Consider the following 16,147-nt stretch of genomic DNA (forward strand, 5'->3'; position numbering starts at 1 on the left):
CTAATGGCAGATATTTAATTAAACTAAATGAGGTGTAACAACATTGAGAAGCAATTTCAGAAACAACTGGTATGATAAACAGAAATAATCTTGCTTGGTTTGCATACTGACATACTTTTCATTGAGTGTAAAAATTTAGTTCAAGGAACAAGTAGTTTCATGACCTTTAAAATACTCCTTCGGAAGACTAATAAATGCAAACCACTTGTTTTGGAGAATGTTTACAAAATGCTGCCAGCCCTACATCGTCAGTCTCTACTAGACATTTGGTAAGGCTCCTATTCTCTACATGCTGACTGCGCAAAATGCAATCTGAATCAGGGCTTCTGTATGTCATGAGCAAGAGTACTCAGTGATGACATGTGCTAGCAAAACACATCCAGGTATTTTTTTATACAGCTGGAAATAATCTAAGGCTACTAGAAAATCAGCAAGCATGGGTTAGATACATCTACAGGTCAATCTGCATAACAGTGAAGCATCTGGGTGCCTCGAAAAATAAGGAAGAAAACAATTTTTATAAGGATCTATGAAGAGATGATCCATAAAGAGATGACCATAAATAACCAGATGGCCAGAAAAAATTTTTCTAAGAATGGTTCATAAAGAGATTAGAACTCTTCTCATTTCTAGTTCCTTCAACTAATTATGTTAAAGTACATAAAAAATGGTATTTGGGTATTTTAACCATGAACAAAATAAACAAACCCTGCTCCCCCCCCACAACAGAATATGTAAGTTGATCAGATTGTATTTAATTGCATTCTGCCTATATATTTGTTACCTATTAGTATAGTAAACTAACATATAGCATAAGATTAATATATGGAACAGAACATAACAAAGCTGTCAGAGAACTACATGTATGTTGAAAGGGATGCTGGTGCTCTTGAACAAATTTACTACAAAGTCTAGCCATCAAAATGAGAGCCCAACTGGGTGGTCCCCTTGCTAACATGTATCCCATCCCATCTGATGATTTGTCATGGGTGGGGTTTCCAATCCCCATGTACTCTCACCCAGTCCTCACTGATGAATAAAAGCCTCCCCCACAACCCCCACTGCTCTAACCCAAACCTCTTCTTTTGACCATAATAAAATGACAAGTAACAAGAACGGGACTTTTTTTTTTTTTCTTTCACATAAATAAAGGGGGAATTACTCATCAAAGACAAAAATGTCTACGAGTTAGCTATTTTTACTTGGCCTTTGTCTGGGAGAGGTATTTTCTGAGAAATGTTTTAGAACTCAGATTCTAGAAACACTAAACTAAAAATACCAAAGGGTAATGGAGGATAAGTTTTGCCTCGTTCTTCCTCTCCAGCTGCCACCATGCTCACTGTTTTCACAGTTGTGTCAGTTTATTAGAAAAATAAAACTTGATTGGACCATGTGGCCATGTTTTGTTTTTTGTTTTTTTTTTTAAGCTGACTGGCAGATCTGACCGTGCATACTGGAAAGTGTACGGCAACCTTCTTACGGAGGAAAGAACAACAGTAAATACACACTTCAAAAGTTTCTTAGAGGAATACAGTAGCTGGTTAATTTAATTACATGAGGAAACTGCTGTGAATCAATTTTTTTTTTAAAGTAAGTTACATGGATGGAAGAATTGGTATAAATTACTCAAACAGTGTTGAAAGCAAAATGACTTGCTTAATAATTTACTACAGCCGCTTAGAAATTGGTATTAATCTGCATAGTCCAGGTGTTTTAAGACTGGTAATAACAGACCAATCAAAAGCCAGGAGACGTGTTATAGTCCTCACTCCATCTCAGAATATCCCCGGGCAAATCACTTAATCTTTCACCTTAGCTCAAGGGGGGAGTTAGGACTAGTTCAGTGGGCCTCAACCCAGGGTTCTTTGACCTGAGAGAGTTCCACATAATAATGGTGGTTCATGAGGTATTTTCAATATTTCAAAGAGCCCCGGGGCACCTGGGTGGCTCAGTCGGGTAAGCGTCTGCCTTCGGCTCAGGTCACGATCCCAGGGTCCTGGGATCGAGCCCCGCGTCGGGCTCCCTGCTCAGCGGGGAGCCTGCTTCTCCCTCTCCCACTCCCCCTGCTTGTGTTCCCTCTCTCACTGCCCCCCTCTCTGTCAAATAAATAAATAAAATCTTCAAAAAAAACCATTTCAAAGAGCCCAAAAGAAATCATGAATCTATCTGAAACAGGCTCGGAGGTGCAGTAAAACTTTTCTTTTTGGTTACAGTCATATCGAGTTGGTGTAGTTATGTTAGCTATCTCATCCTAAATGCAATGTGTTTGGATCATGAGATCTATGAGAGAAAAAGATAAAAAAGGGTTCTTGATAAAGAAAAGGATGATCTGTAAGATAACTTTCAACTTGAAAATTTAGTGATCTATGACTTCAGCATTCATGTGGTACTGGGAGAGGGAAGTGGGGGAAGACACAAAAAAGACCAATATTTATTGAGGAATTTAATAAATCTGTGCCAAGGAATGTGTAGGGTACTCTGAGTATATTATCTCACTTAATCCTTCCAACAGGCCTGTGAATTAAGTATTTTTTGCTTTCATTTTGGAAATGAGCTGTGTTGTAACTTTTACCACCATCAACTGCCAGTAAGCAGCAAGGCTAGGATTCGGATTCTGTCTGCCTCCTTCCAGCACCAGGTTGCTCTATAAAATCTGCTGCTATTAGCTTTTAGTAATTTCATTTCTCCAGTTGGCAACAGGGTTGTGAATAAATGCTTTTTCCTGTCCCCAGCTGTCTTGCATGGCCTCGGTATGTTATGCCAACACAGCCTACAGGTCCAGAGGCCCAGCCAGAGAGTAATAGAACATCTAAGATATGTTCTCAGTCACTCATCACTGATGACGTTGCTTTGCCAGAAATTTTCCTAGCAAATAGCCTACTCATGGCTTATGTGGATGAGAGGGCAATTTGCTGTGACCACAGGCAAAACTAAATGCCGTCACAAATTCAGTAGAGCAGGGGAGAGAGATTTACTCCTAATCTTCTCTTTTTCCACAGTCCCAGCACGGAGGGGCTACAACAATTCTTGTCCATTTCACCTAATACTAACCTATAAGGTGCTACCATTAAGATGCAGAGGAGAAGCTACTGACATCTCCAGTACTTAATTACTAGGACTGGAAACTTCCTTCTCTAACAGCACTTTGCAGTGAGATATCTTTACGTCAACTGATAGCATTTTTGTTGTCTCAAAGGCCCTTTTTTCTCCTGCCCATGGAACATTGTTTTAAATCGGTATATGTGGGAAATTTTTATCAGTTGCCCTTCCCCCTTCCCAAATGTATCTAAAACTAGAGAAATCGTTCTTTATCATATCTTTGTTAAAACTAGGAGAAGAAATAAAAAGCATTTTTTTTTTTCTATAGTACTTAAGATACACAAAGTCCACTGCAATGGGACACAATTCTAAAATATCTAACCTAAGGCCAACAGTTTTCTAGTAGTCTAGATTAAGTTTAGAATTTGGTAACTAAAAACAATAGGAAGAAACAGACCAATGTAGCTAGAGACAAGATTGAAGGTGGATATACTTGGAAGAGTATAATTGTACTGGATTTCTCATTAGAAGGGAGCGAGTCCTCTGAAGACTTCACATTCCCCAAGAGAACCATATTTACACAATTAACAATTCTTTTGTTAGAAAAAAAGCTTTCATTATTGCATGTGGACACATGTGGGCTGTGTAAAAAATATAAAAGATGTGTAACACACGGTAAACAGAAAGTAATGATCTTAAACAGGCCAAATCCTTGAACTCGTCATTAATAAATGTCTCTCCTGCATTCAGCTACCCGGGCTGCTGGGAGCCTGTTTTCTTCAAGTACTTCAAACACTGAAATCCAGGAACATTTATTATTTTAATCCATTACAGGCAGTGCTTGATTTAACTTTATTGGTTGTGGTGGTGGTAGTGGTTATAAGTGGGGGTACAGCAATGTTCTTTTACACATCATTTCAAAAGGGCTTAATTATATTTTATAGTTTGGGCCAGGAATTCTGCTTGTTTTTTGTCTAACAAGGTTCAAATGGAGTTCAGGTCGATGATGAATCAGAAGAAAAAGTCAGAGATGGTTATCTCTCGGAGATGAGCTCATCTCCCTCTACGAAAGGCTGGGCAGGTACACGATGTTCACTACACCAGAGCACATGACAGTGCTCGACATCCGAAGTTGGTTGCTTATTAGATGATTTTTAACACATTAGAAATTCAACCCAGCGGTTATCTTCTTCATTTCTAAAGTAACTATCCTATGTATTTTAAAGGTTTCCCATTGGAATCCAAAGCAGCTATAGTAACCACCTAGCACTAAAACAAAAAATGTATGTGAAGAATAATAATCACATAACAGACATTTTTTAGAAATGCACAAAGCTTTTAAAACAGAAAAATTTAAGTATCCCAAATGAAAGATGGAGAAGACTGTATTAATATAATTTGGTTAAACAAAAGAGTAAGTAACCGTGTAAACGTGTCTGAACAGCATTTATCTCCCAGTGTTTTGTTTTGTTTTTTTTTAAACATCAAACATTCTTAATCTGTTACCTCTCTTTCTAAGGGTGTGAAGAAAGATCTAAGATAATAGTATTAATGTTGCCTATTATTATCCAAAATTCCAGCTAATTATATATTATTGTATGTAACAATTACAACAAGGAGAGTAAAATTTGCATGGTGGGATTTCTTCTCCACTGCATGCGATTTCTGACAAGAGGACAAAAGAATTACTCCCCAAGAGAGCATCTTATACATTTATGGTTTTTATTTCCCACAATAGTAGAGAAATAATACAAAACATTATTTTGAAAAAAAGTAATGAGAATTTTACTTTTTTCTCCTTATTTCCCATTTAATTTTTAGAACTTTGTATTCTACTTCTTTTGAATGTCTCAACAGTCCATCAGTATATACAGAAAAATATTACAGTTGAAAAGAATCCGTAATCTATAGATAATTTAGGAGTAAAACAAGAGGGACACGCCAGTTCATCAGTAGCAACTTTGAACCTTGTTATAAAGTAATAAGAGGGAATCTGACCAGGATTAATAGTGGTACTCAGTTGTGAGGTGAGGGGTGTCAGGTTTCACGGACTCTAGGCCATCTGTTCTGCCTGCCTCCATTTTACTTCTGCAAAACTATAAACGCACCTCTACCTCAGGGACTATAGAAAGGCATTAGAATTCTTCTGCTTTTCATTATCACAAGATTCAGTAACTCATTTCATTGTCAAGATAATCCCCTTTTACTCTTTCTTTTGCGCTTGCGGGGTATGCCAAAATGACAAATAAAATCCCAGATGTTACAGACCCAGTGAGGTCTCCACCTTTCCTTGAGTGTTGGGTTTAAGCTACTTGGGACATAGTGTCAAAAATGACAGGACCCTGAGGCCCACACCCAAAGTTCATTAAGGTTTGTTAGTGATTTGTATAGCGGTCTACAAGCTGCTCTTCCATTTCAATCCTCGGTGGCAGCTTGAAAGTTAAGTTTGTCCTCTGGCTTTAACTGTCAAAGAATTCATTTCCTATTGTTCAGACACTGGAAAGAGAAGCTGTTTCTTTCTACAAGTAATGAAAGTCTTTGGGGTGTTGTAAATGGCTGGCTATTGCGACATATTATTTTAGGTAGTCATATCTAATTTAATGTTTTATTTCCCCTTAGGCTTACTTGCATTTCTGCCGCGTCCAACAGCTATGACAACGCCTTAAGAGATTTTCCTCAGGAGATCCAGTTAACTGTGGAATGAAAAGCTGGAGCTCCACTTTGGATCAATTAATGACCAGGTTTCACTTTTCAGTACATGAAAAGGAACTTTACATTTCATGGGTCTTGAATTCGGTGAACACGAGAAGAGGCATTCCTCTATGTGAAAAATAACGTGGCTATGCCATCTTTCTCTCTATTTTTGTTTATACACACAGATAAGTGCATCTGGATGACAGAGGCCGGGGTAGTGAAAGTTATTTAAACGACAGCTCTTTGACCAGAAGGAGTTCAACTCACTGTTTTCTGCCACGGAAGACAAGTCCCCTAAGTGCCTATGGATAGAGGATCCTTGCAACTTTTCCCCAAATTCTGACTAAAATGTGAACCAAGATGGCCTCACTTAGGCTCTTCTCCCAACCCTTTGTGCCACTGAACTTGTTCATATCCCATTTCCCTTCTCCTTATCTACATGGAGCCTGCTAATCTAAGTGTCCCTGAGCAAGAGTGAGGCAGCCTAAAGAATGGCCATTTCACAGCCTGAATCGTGTACCCTCATTTGCCAAAATTTAAGGAGTGCCGCCCTAATAGAGCCATAATTTACTCTGACAAGGGGAGCTAAAGTCTACAGCTCACTCCCCACCCTGCCTATGGAAAATGCTACACTGCGTTCACAATTTATAGCTACATACTTAGGGTTTCTCCAAAACGACATACTTCAAACGACAAAAAAAAGATTGTATTATGTGTGTAGGTGGGGGGAAGGGCGTTTTTAAAAAGAACACACTATAGAATGGGATGGATTTAATAGAGAGCAAAAGAAATACTATCAGCCTTAAAATGTTTCAGAAAATAAGATAGAATCTCTAAATGAGATTCATTTTGTTATTTTTTTTTTCAGTACTGTATGCCAACTGAAAAAAATCTAAGCATTACGTCTACTAAAATCAGAACTTCAGAGCCATTTTACCAAAGACATATGGGAGAACATAAGTATTCTAGCAGAAATACGAGTTAGGTTATTGTAAGTCACTGTTACATTAGCATCTGCAGAGTAGAAGTAGGAAAAAAATCAAGTCCCTTGAAACTCTCATAGTTTAGGTCACAGGATAGTACAGAAGGCTAAGAAGAACTTGCGGATTTCTTTTCTTTTTTAAATTGAAAATACTTAACCATTTCATTTTGTTTCAAATGATGAGAACGTTTCAGTGAATAATTTGTACATATTTTGTTGCAAAAACCAGTAAACGAATAGGAAAATGTCCTAGATTTAAGTGTATTGTCAATGTCTTGGGAAGAAGATTAACGTTCCCCTTTCATGCTTTTATTATTCCTTTTCCCCATACTCTTCCCATAAGCTTATGACAGTTTAGACGATAAAAAATACAATCCTTAGACGAACTCAAATATTTTTTGTACCTTTCAGAAGTGAGGAAACATGCCTACGACACATTCCCCATTGTGTTTCTCTAAATTTTACTTAGAACATAAGATTCCTCTGGCATTACAAATCTATTTCAGCTCCTAAATTAAAACTCATCTGGAAAGGACTGTTTTACCCTGTTTATATAACATTGTCACATAAAGAGTGTTAAAAAAAAAATTTCACTAAAAATAGCTTGCGTAAGTTAGGGATTAGAGTAGTTTCTGCTGCTATAATTGTTCCTTTGTAGTTTTTTCCATGATGTTTTTGCAGTGTTTTTGACTGTGTTTATTAAAGTCAGCACATCAAAAAGGATCAAAGAGAAAGTGAGTGAGAACCAAAGAAACCCCAAGTGTGTTGTCTCATTGGGGAGTTATGCAGATTTGCATAAACAAGTGCAAATTGTTGAGGTTTTAATGAAAATTTTCTACAATTATTTTATCTTAAGTCATTCTATACAATAACATCTGTACAGCAGATGGCCATACTGTACCGAGGCAATGCTCCTTTTTCTCTCTGTTTAATAGTACATCTGAGATGACTACTTTTGTCACTGTGCTCAATTTGGTTCAGCAAATAATTTGAAAAGTGCAGCTGCTGCAGATGGTCACAATAGTTATATAAACTGTAAAATCAAAGACACAGTTAGGTATTTCTGTATTAGATTCAAACTATAAAAATCTGACATTAACTCTGTTGAGCTCAAAGATATACTATAAAAAAGTTTAGTTCAATGCAGAACGATGTCACTTGCATAATAAGAAAAGAAATATAACTACTGGTAGGAGGGTTTTTTTGGGTGGGGGGTGGTGAGGGATACTTTTTGCCACTCATCAAAAATATACCTTGCATGTATATTTGAGTGTATTTCATCCAGGTTGCAAAGCATGACTTTTTAAGATATTCAACTATATAATGCAATTAATGTTCAAAGCTTAAAAAAATGATATTTGGCTTTTAAAAAGTTTTGCTCAGCTATACATTACTTTTTGAAAAATATGTAATAATCTCTCAATTATAATTTCCCAGAAATCAGCCATCAGCAATAACTAGAACTTAACACAATCTTATTTTATTTGATTATAATTAGTGATTATTTTGCTAACGTTATCTTCTTAAACTGAGCATGCTGTTGCATGAAGGAGAAACGTAGAGAACAGATTTGGCATTCGTTATATGTTCTCATAATAAAATTGTTCCTATTAAATAGCTAACTTCAATTTGATTTGATTTGTTGACACAAGTAACTACTTGAGAACGTTTGTTGGACGCTACACATTAGACTTGTATAAAGAATGTCTTTGTAGGAGCTATAGTTTCTATTTCTGTGTTTAGCTAGATTGAAGGGCATAACTGTAAAAGAGATAGGGGTATGTAGTTTTTCCAGTATGAAGGGGAAAAAAAAAAAAACAAGTTACAAAAGCAGAATGAGTCCACTATCTTGTGGAGCTCAGTGAGAGGATTTTAACGACATTATAGAGATGTTTACTGAGGACAGATACTATTAAAAGTGGGTAAAATATGAGTAGCAAACGAATAAAACAAGACAGAAAAGGACCTGGAATTGAGGACAGTCCATTTAAATTCTTTCCCTCTGTTTGCGTCCTAACCTTTCCCTGCTGTGATGAAGGTACGACTGGAAAGGCGTGGGAACCGGCCAGTGTCGTCTGGGTTGCAATCTATTTGTGGATAAATCAGACACTGTAGCCTCCAGTGCTTCACAGTCTTTCATGTCCCACGGACCTTACATTTTTCATTTCGAACTTTTAAGACAATAAAAAAAATACAGTGCTTTTAGCTGGCTTGGTCACAAATATTTCTGGTGAGAAAGAAATAAATCATCTACTTTTTGGCCTAAAACTCATACTTCTCAACCATAAAACTTTTCCTTTATCTCTTAAACTACTGTGCCCAAAGTGACTATGTGGAACTAAGTTCCAGGGAGTCTCCAGCTGCTACTTACCTACTTTTTAGTAAACAACTAAGTTGCATAGAGTTTCAGGATTTACTTTATCCCCTACACTATCCCTCTAGCCCCAATTCTTTCCTGCAAATTAAAGTGGAAAAAAATGTTTCCGTTTTGCTACTTTTACTTCTCAAAGTATAATTTCTGGCACTGTGCCCTGAACTCCTACAGTAGCAGGTTCTGTGCTTGAAAACTGTTACTTCCCACCTGTACCTTGCCTTTTCTCTTCCCCTCTTCCCATTCCTTCTGCCTACTCTTTTCCAATGTGAAAAAGCACATCAACACTTCAGTCATGGTAATAAAAGAAAAATGTGGACGTCATTGCCGGTTAATTTCTCACCTCTCCACCCATCAATGCCATCCAGTTTGCAGGGTCCTCACCACCCTTTGCGAGGCTAGGTCCTGAAGCGTAGCTTTCGTCTGCCAGGTACTGCTGGCTCGGTCAGTGGCACTGTCCTTGCCAAGTTGAACCTTGGTTTTTGCTACACTTTGTGTAGCATACTTGCCACCTGAACAATTTCTCTCTTTTTAAATAAATTGTTACCAGTGACTTAATACAGTGCATCAGAATCATCTGTAGAGCTTTTGGAACACAGATTTCTGGGCTCCATGCCCAGAGTTGTTGATTCAGTAGGTCGGGGGGAGGGTCTGAACCCTGGCATTTCTAACCAGTTCCTAGGTGATGCTGATGCTGTTGGTTCTGAGACCACGCTTCGAGAAGCACTGCACTAAGGGTTCACAAAACTTGATACTCCACGGTTCCACTACGCTATTTTAGGTAAAAAGGAATTTAGAAGTGGGTGATTTTACAGACATTTGTAGGAACATGCCCGAAGAGATGGATACCAACAGTTTCATTTAGGGTGTTAAAATATTTAGGTTCAAAGGATTTGTTATAAAATTACCTCTTAAAATAAGGTCACAAATCAGAAATGTCCCCATCTGTAATGGTCCTTATAACTTTTAACCTCTACATAACATGAATCTTCAAAATTATGCATTTTCAGAGGCAAACAAATCATATTATTATCTCCCTCTCCCCCTTTTTGTGACTTACCAGGTACTTTTTGTGCTGCTTTGACATTAAGGCTTCCACTGAGGGTTGATAAAGATGCTAATAGGCACGGTTTACTAGGATGGGGGACAGTTTCCATGGAGACCACAATCTGAGTAGTATGGACAGAAATTTTTTGAAAGCAAGAAACAGTTCTCCACATGTTTTCTTGAAATGGAATCTTCTGTGCTCCATCACCGTGAACCTTAGGTTTCGACAACTTTCCACGGTAACATTTTGAGGCTGGAAACTCATCCTTATTCAGCGTGGTATCCGATGGGGCTGAAGTCTCTTTGCTGTGTGCACTTCTTATCTTCTTTAATAAATTGTTTATCTGATCCAACTTGGTAAAACTCAGGTTTGCTTTCAAAGGCTTTGATATGTCCAAGTTGATGTCTGCTATAGAGTTGAAAAGATAAGAAAAGTACTGAAGCTCTGTCATGGAATATAAGCCCTTACTTCCCTGTCGAGCTCCTATTTAAGTCTCCCTACACTTGTACGGTGGACTCATTAGGATGCCAGGTGTTACAATTCTTTTACTCATCACCTAACTGATCTTTCCATGTAGTTACTTGAAGGAACACTTTCCCTGGACTACTTACGTGCCTACCTTCCTGTCTCAATCCATGTGACTGTTCTGACAGAGTGAAGGCCATGCATGGACATCTATTTCAGCCCTCCCACTCTGAGACAAACTTAAGCAGCTCTTTTAGTTTGTTACTGGAACTGGCATTCTTTCTTCCAGGTAAAAGGACTTCCCCTAGTATCTAGCACAATGTTTGACACAAATACTGGTGTCAATAAATATCTGTCCAACTGACTAACTGAAGTAGCCTGCCCTACTCCATTCTCTATCAAATATATGCAGAGAAGGTTTGTTTCCCCTTTGTGCCCTACATTTCGCATTCGAAAACATTTAAACACCCCATCCAATGTAACATATGTACACGGAGATCTCTTAAAACCCCCAGTCCATTTTACATGTACCATATACCAGATGTTGTCCTTATTTGCTACTCAGCACCTGACATTAAAACTGACCAGCTTTAATTTTCTGTTTTTGCCTTCTTACTTCTGTTTTCATTATCAGTAAGACCCAAGACTATAAGCGTTGTGAAGGCACAGCATGTCATACATCTTTATATCCAGTGCTTGGCACACTGTGTCTCGCCTATGTTTGAGCATAACTGAACCTAACAAGTGTTCTTTTCACTGGAGACTGAGTATATACTACAAGACACAATCCCAGATGAAGCCAGTGGCAAGGTTATTAAGCAGATAAAGTTAGTGTCTATACCTTTCTTCATAAGGAGGAGAACCTTACAGTTTTCTCCTGGCCACCCACGTTCCCTCGGGGTGCCACCCTTTTTAAAGATTTTATTTATTTATTTGACAGAGAGAGACACAGTGAGAGAGGGAACACAAGCAGGGGGAGTGGGAGAGGGAGAAGCAGGCTTCCCGCCGAGGAGGGAGCCGGATGCGGGGCTCGATCTCAGGACCCCAGGATCATGACCCGAGCCGAAGGCAGATGCTTAACCACTGAGCCACCCAGGTGCCCTGGTGCCACCCTTTTTAAGTGTGCCTTCCCATGTGTTTCTTTAATCGGGCCTAGCAAAACTCTGAGAGTCCTACTTCTAGCTAGTTGTGTCAGAAAGGATCAGACATCTGAGTCACCCTTTGCGATACCAAAATGCTCCCTGCTCCCCATATTTTTTTAAACAGAAAAAACACCCTAACTTAAAGGAATTATTTTTTTAACTTCCTATTGATAGGTTAACTCACCCACCATACAATTTACTTACTTAAAGTGAACAATTCAATGGTTTTTAGTAAACTCACAAGACTGTGCAATTTTTGCCTCTATTTCCAGAACATTTTCATCACCACACCCCAAATAATCCCAGACCACTTAGCAGTCCCTCCCCACCCATTCCCTACCTCTAGCCTCAGGCAACTACTATTTTAATTTCTGTCTCTATAGATTTGCCTATTCTGGACATTTCATATAAACAGAATTACATAATATCTTGCCTTATGTGTCTGGTTTCTTTCAGTTAGCACAGCAAAAGTTTTAAGGTTCATTCCTATTGAAACATGTATCATTAATACTTTATTCCTTTTTTTTTTTAAAAGATTTTATTTATTTATTCATGAGAGATAGAGGGAGGCAGAGGCAGAGGGAGAAGCAGGCTCCCCGCAGAGCAGGGAGCCCGACGCGGGACTCGATCCCAGGACCCTGGGATCATGACCTGAGCTGAAGGCAGATGCTTAACCAACTGAGCCACCCAGGCGTCCCGATACTTTATTCCTTTTTGTGGCTGAATAATACTCCCTCATATGGATATACCATATTTTGTTCATCCACTAACAGTTAATGGACATTTGAGGTATTTCTATTCTTTGGCTATTATAAATAATGCTACTATGAACATTCATGTGCAAATTTTTATGTGATCATGTTTTCAATTCTCTTGGTATCTACCTAGGAGTGGGACTGCTGGGTCATATTTGATTACAGTCACACCTTGGTGGGTATGAAGTGGTACTCCTTGTGATTTTGATTTGTATTTCCCTAATGGCGAGTGATGTTGAATGCTTTTTCATGTGCTTATTGGTTATATGTATATATTCTTGGAGAAATGTTTACTCACATCCTTTGCTCATTTTAAAATTGGTTAATCTTTTTATTATTATTATTATTATTTTATTTATTTATTTATTTATTTTTATTTATTTATTTGAGAGAGAGAATGAGATAGAGAGAGAGAGCATGAGGGGTGAGGGTCAGAGGGAGAAGCAGACTCCCTGCTGACAGCAGGGAGCCCGATGCGGGACTCGATCCTGGGACTCCAGGATCATGACCTGAGCCGAAGGCAGTCGCTTAACCAACTGAGCCACCCAGGCGCCCCTAATCTTTTTATTATTGAATTATAGGAGTTCTTTATATATTCTGGATACAAGGCCCTATCAAATACAGGATTTGCAAATATTTCCTCCCATTCTGTGGATTGTCTTTTCAGTTTTTTGATGGTATCATCTGTAGCACAACAGACTTTAATTTTTGTGAAGTCCAATTTATTTATTATTTTGCTTGTGCTTTTAGGGTCATATTAAGAAACCATTGCTAACCCAAGGTCACAAAGATTGACACTTATGTTTTCTAAGTTTTATAGTTTTACCTCATACATTTAGGTTTGTGATTATTATTATTTTTTTAAAGGTTGTATTATTTATTTTTGTGCACGCACGAGAGAGAGAGAGAGAGAGAGAGAGAGAGAGACAGAGAGAGAGAGAGAACAAGCACACAAGCAGGGGGAGCGGCAGGTGGAGGGAGAAGCAGACTCCCCGCTGAGCAGGGAGCCGATGCAGGACTCGATCCCAGGGCCCTGGGATCATTATCTGAGGTGAAGGCAGATGCTTTTAACCAACTGAGCCACCCAGGTGCCCTAGGTCTATCGTTGTTGTATTAACTTTTGAGTACTATGTGAGGTAGGGGCCCAACTTTCTTCTTTTTTAGGGGAGTATCTGGTTATACCAGCACCACTTGTTGGAAGGCATTACTTTTGATTTATAGATTCTGGAGTACTGACAGAGGCTGGTGGGCAAAATACTCTAGGAAAATTGGATGGTTCAAATGACCCATATATTTATTTGCTCTGCCTACCTACCCTTTCATGTGGCCTTCCAAATTCCGTCGCCTCACAGAAAACAATACTACCTTTACCACAATGAAAAAAAGAGGACAATCTTAACAGATGAAAGGAACAACAGGAAACCAAAACAAAAGCTATAAAGATAGAAGACTCAAATGTTGTGGCCAGAAACTATTTGCTTTTGTCTGGATTTATAACATGCAGACTTAAACTAAGGGTCTGAAGTGTTCCTTCTGTAGCCATAGAAACAATTTAGTGATCCATTAAGGAAGTTGCCCAAATACCCACCTAAGCCAACTGCTGAACATAAGGGGTCCACTTCCCCTAACCGTAACTGTCAAAGCACCCGTGGAATGGTATGTGTGTGTATATATATATATATATATATATATATATATATATATATATATATATATCTACCTACCATATCTACCAAGTGTTGCTTGACTTACTACCTTGATATGGATCCTATCTCAGGTATCATTGTGGTCACAGTGACACAGAAAAAAAACTGTTTATACCTCTGGTTATTTGCCTAACTCATCCTTTGAGACTTAGTCCTTGAGTCACTTCCTCCAGGAAATCTTTCTTGACCCTGTGTCAAGGAAGATGCTGCTCATCCATTGCTTCCAGAATACCCTTTGCATAGTGCCTCATCAGGCACCTATTTATATGATTTTTAGAGTTACCTTCTTATGTATCTGTCACGTCCAGTGAACTGTGAGCTCCTGGCCAGTAAGGGCTGTCCTACATCTTAACATTCTGAGTGCCTCAACTACGGTCTGCTCCACTGTGAGTACCAAGGGGGTATCTAATGATGTGCTGAAGGAAAAAACGAATGAATTTTTCCTTTCTATTGAACTCTCATAGGCTCATCGAATCATTTTATCTAAAACAACCCATTTACTCCTCTTGGACATGCGATATTCCCTGTCTCAGTTAATGGCTCTATAATCTACCAAGTGGCTCCAATCAGAAATCTGACTTTTTGACCCATTTCATGTTCTTGTCCTGGTCCAAATCCACTCAAAGATTAAGTTCTGTCAATTCTACTTCCAAAATATTGCTTGAATCCAATCTCCTTCTCTCCAGCATTCCAGCCATTCCCCATTTTTTTCCTCCATGGCTCTGATATTGTTCAGCTATTATAAAACCTCCTGAGTGATTTCCCTGCCTAGACCAATTCCCGTTAATCCAGTCTCCAGAGTAATTTCCAAATGATTTGCTTCAAATGCAATCCTGATTGGCTCACTCCTATTTAAACTCTTTCATGGCTCTTCTTTACCTATGGTATAGAAGACCAAGCTCCTTAGAATGGAAAAAAGGGCCCTGCCTTTCTTTATCTGCAGCCATTGCCTGCCTCACACAATGAGGTTCAGAAATATCACAGAGTTTATAGAGCCTGCTCCCCCCAACTCCTGCTAAGTCATACCACTAGGCCTTTGCTCATGTTGCTCCTTTGCCTACTATATCCTTTCTTCGCCCAATGCCTAATGTTCAGGATACTGCTCAACATTTTCTGCACAAAGCTGCCCTTGCACAAGTATCATTTTGTGAGATTATATCTCCCACCAATCAAGAAGTTCCTTGAGTGCATATTTTTCATCATTAATATGCAGCACTGGGCCTCCAACTCAGCACAAAGTACATGTTTGGTCACTTCATGCTGGAGCATCTCAAAACATTCTAATCTGGTTCTGCAGAATTCTAAAGATGACTCCCCTGCCCAAGATTTCTCTCCCTTAGTTATTAAATCAAACACTACTTTAGGTACTGCTGTGCTGTGAAGGGATTTTATAATTGCGATAAAAAGCCTAGGGCAGTTGAATTTAAGATACAGAAATTATTTGATAGGCCTAAATATATAAACCCTTTAAAAGGCATATGAAGGAGGCAGAAAGGGAAGTCAGAGAGATCTGAAGCCTGAGAGGGGCTCTATTATATGCCAGTAGTGCTCATATGGGGGTCATATGAGAAGGAATGAGTGGTTCTAGAACTGAGGGGTTAGCCAACAGATAATAAGGAATTAGGGACCTTGATCCCACAACCACAAGGAACTGGATTATGCAGATAACTAGAACAAGTTTCTTCTCTGGAGCCTCCAGATTAGAGCCCAGCCCAACTGACACCTTGATTTTGGCCTTGTGAGGTTCTAAGCAGAGAATCCAGCTGAACCCACCTGGACTTCTGACCTACAGGACTGTGAGATAATAATTTCGTGTTGCTGCAAGCCACTACATTTGTGCTGAATCTGTTATGCATCAATAGAAAACGAACATGAATTCCACATGCATATTTACTCACACGACATTCCGAGTTTCTAATGTGAGTATAAATGAAGTTTCAAGGCT

At 38.8% G+C, this 16,147-nt stretch overlaps 1 protein-coding gene across 10 annotated transcripts in view; it reads right to left on the reverse strand.

Annotated features, from left to right (window-relative positions):
- The window catches only part of VPS13B (vacuolar protein sorting 13 homolog B), a 768,399-nt gene that overhangs the window by 156,622 nt on the left and 595,630 nt on the right, over positions 1 to 16,147 (reverse strand). For 8 of the 10 annotated variants that reach the window (XM_064588058.1, XM_064588057.1, XM_064588054.1 and 5 more), the window contains one exon: positions 10,147 to 10,542. The exons of 1 other annotated variant lie outside the window; for it this stretch is intronic. In XM_064588058.1, the coding sequence (XP_064444128.1) occupies positions 10,147 to 10,542 (396 nt within the window). The remainder of the gene's footprint in view (positions 1 to 10,146; positions 10,543 to 16,147) is intronic. One more of the 10 variants, XM_064588055.1, reaches the window with a different exon arrangement.

This window comes from Mirounga angustirostris, unplaced genomic scaffold (genome assembly GCF_029215605.1).
Source record: "Mirounga angustirostris isolate CCGP_5_RB_7025 unplaced genomic scaffold, mMirAng1.0.hap1 SCAF_4, whole genome shotgun sequence".
Classification (NCBI taxonomy): Eukaryota; Metazoa; Chordata; class Mammalia; order Carnivora; family Phocidae; genus Mirounga; species Mirounga angustirostris.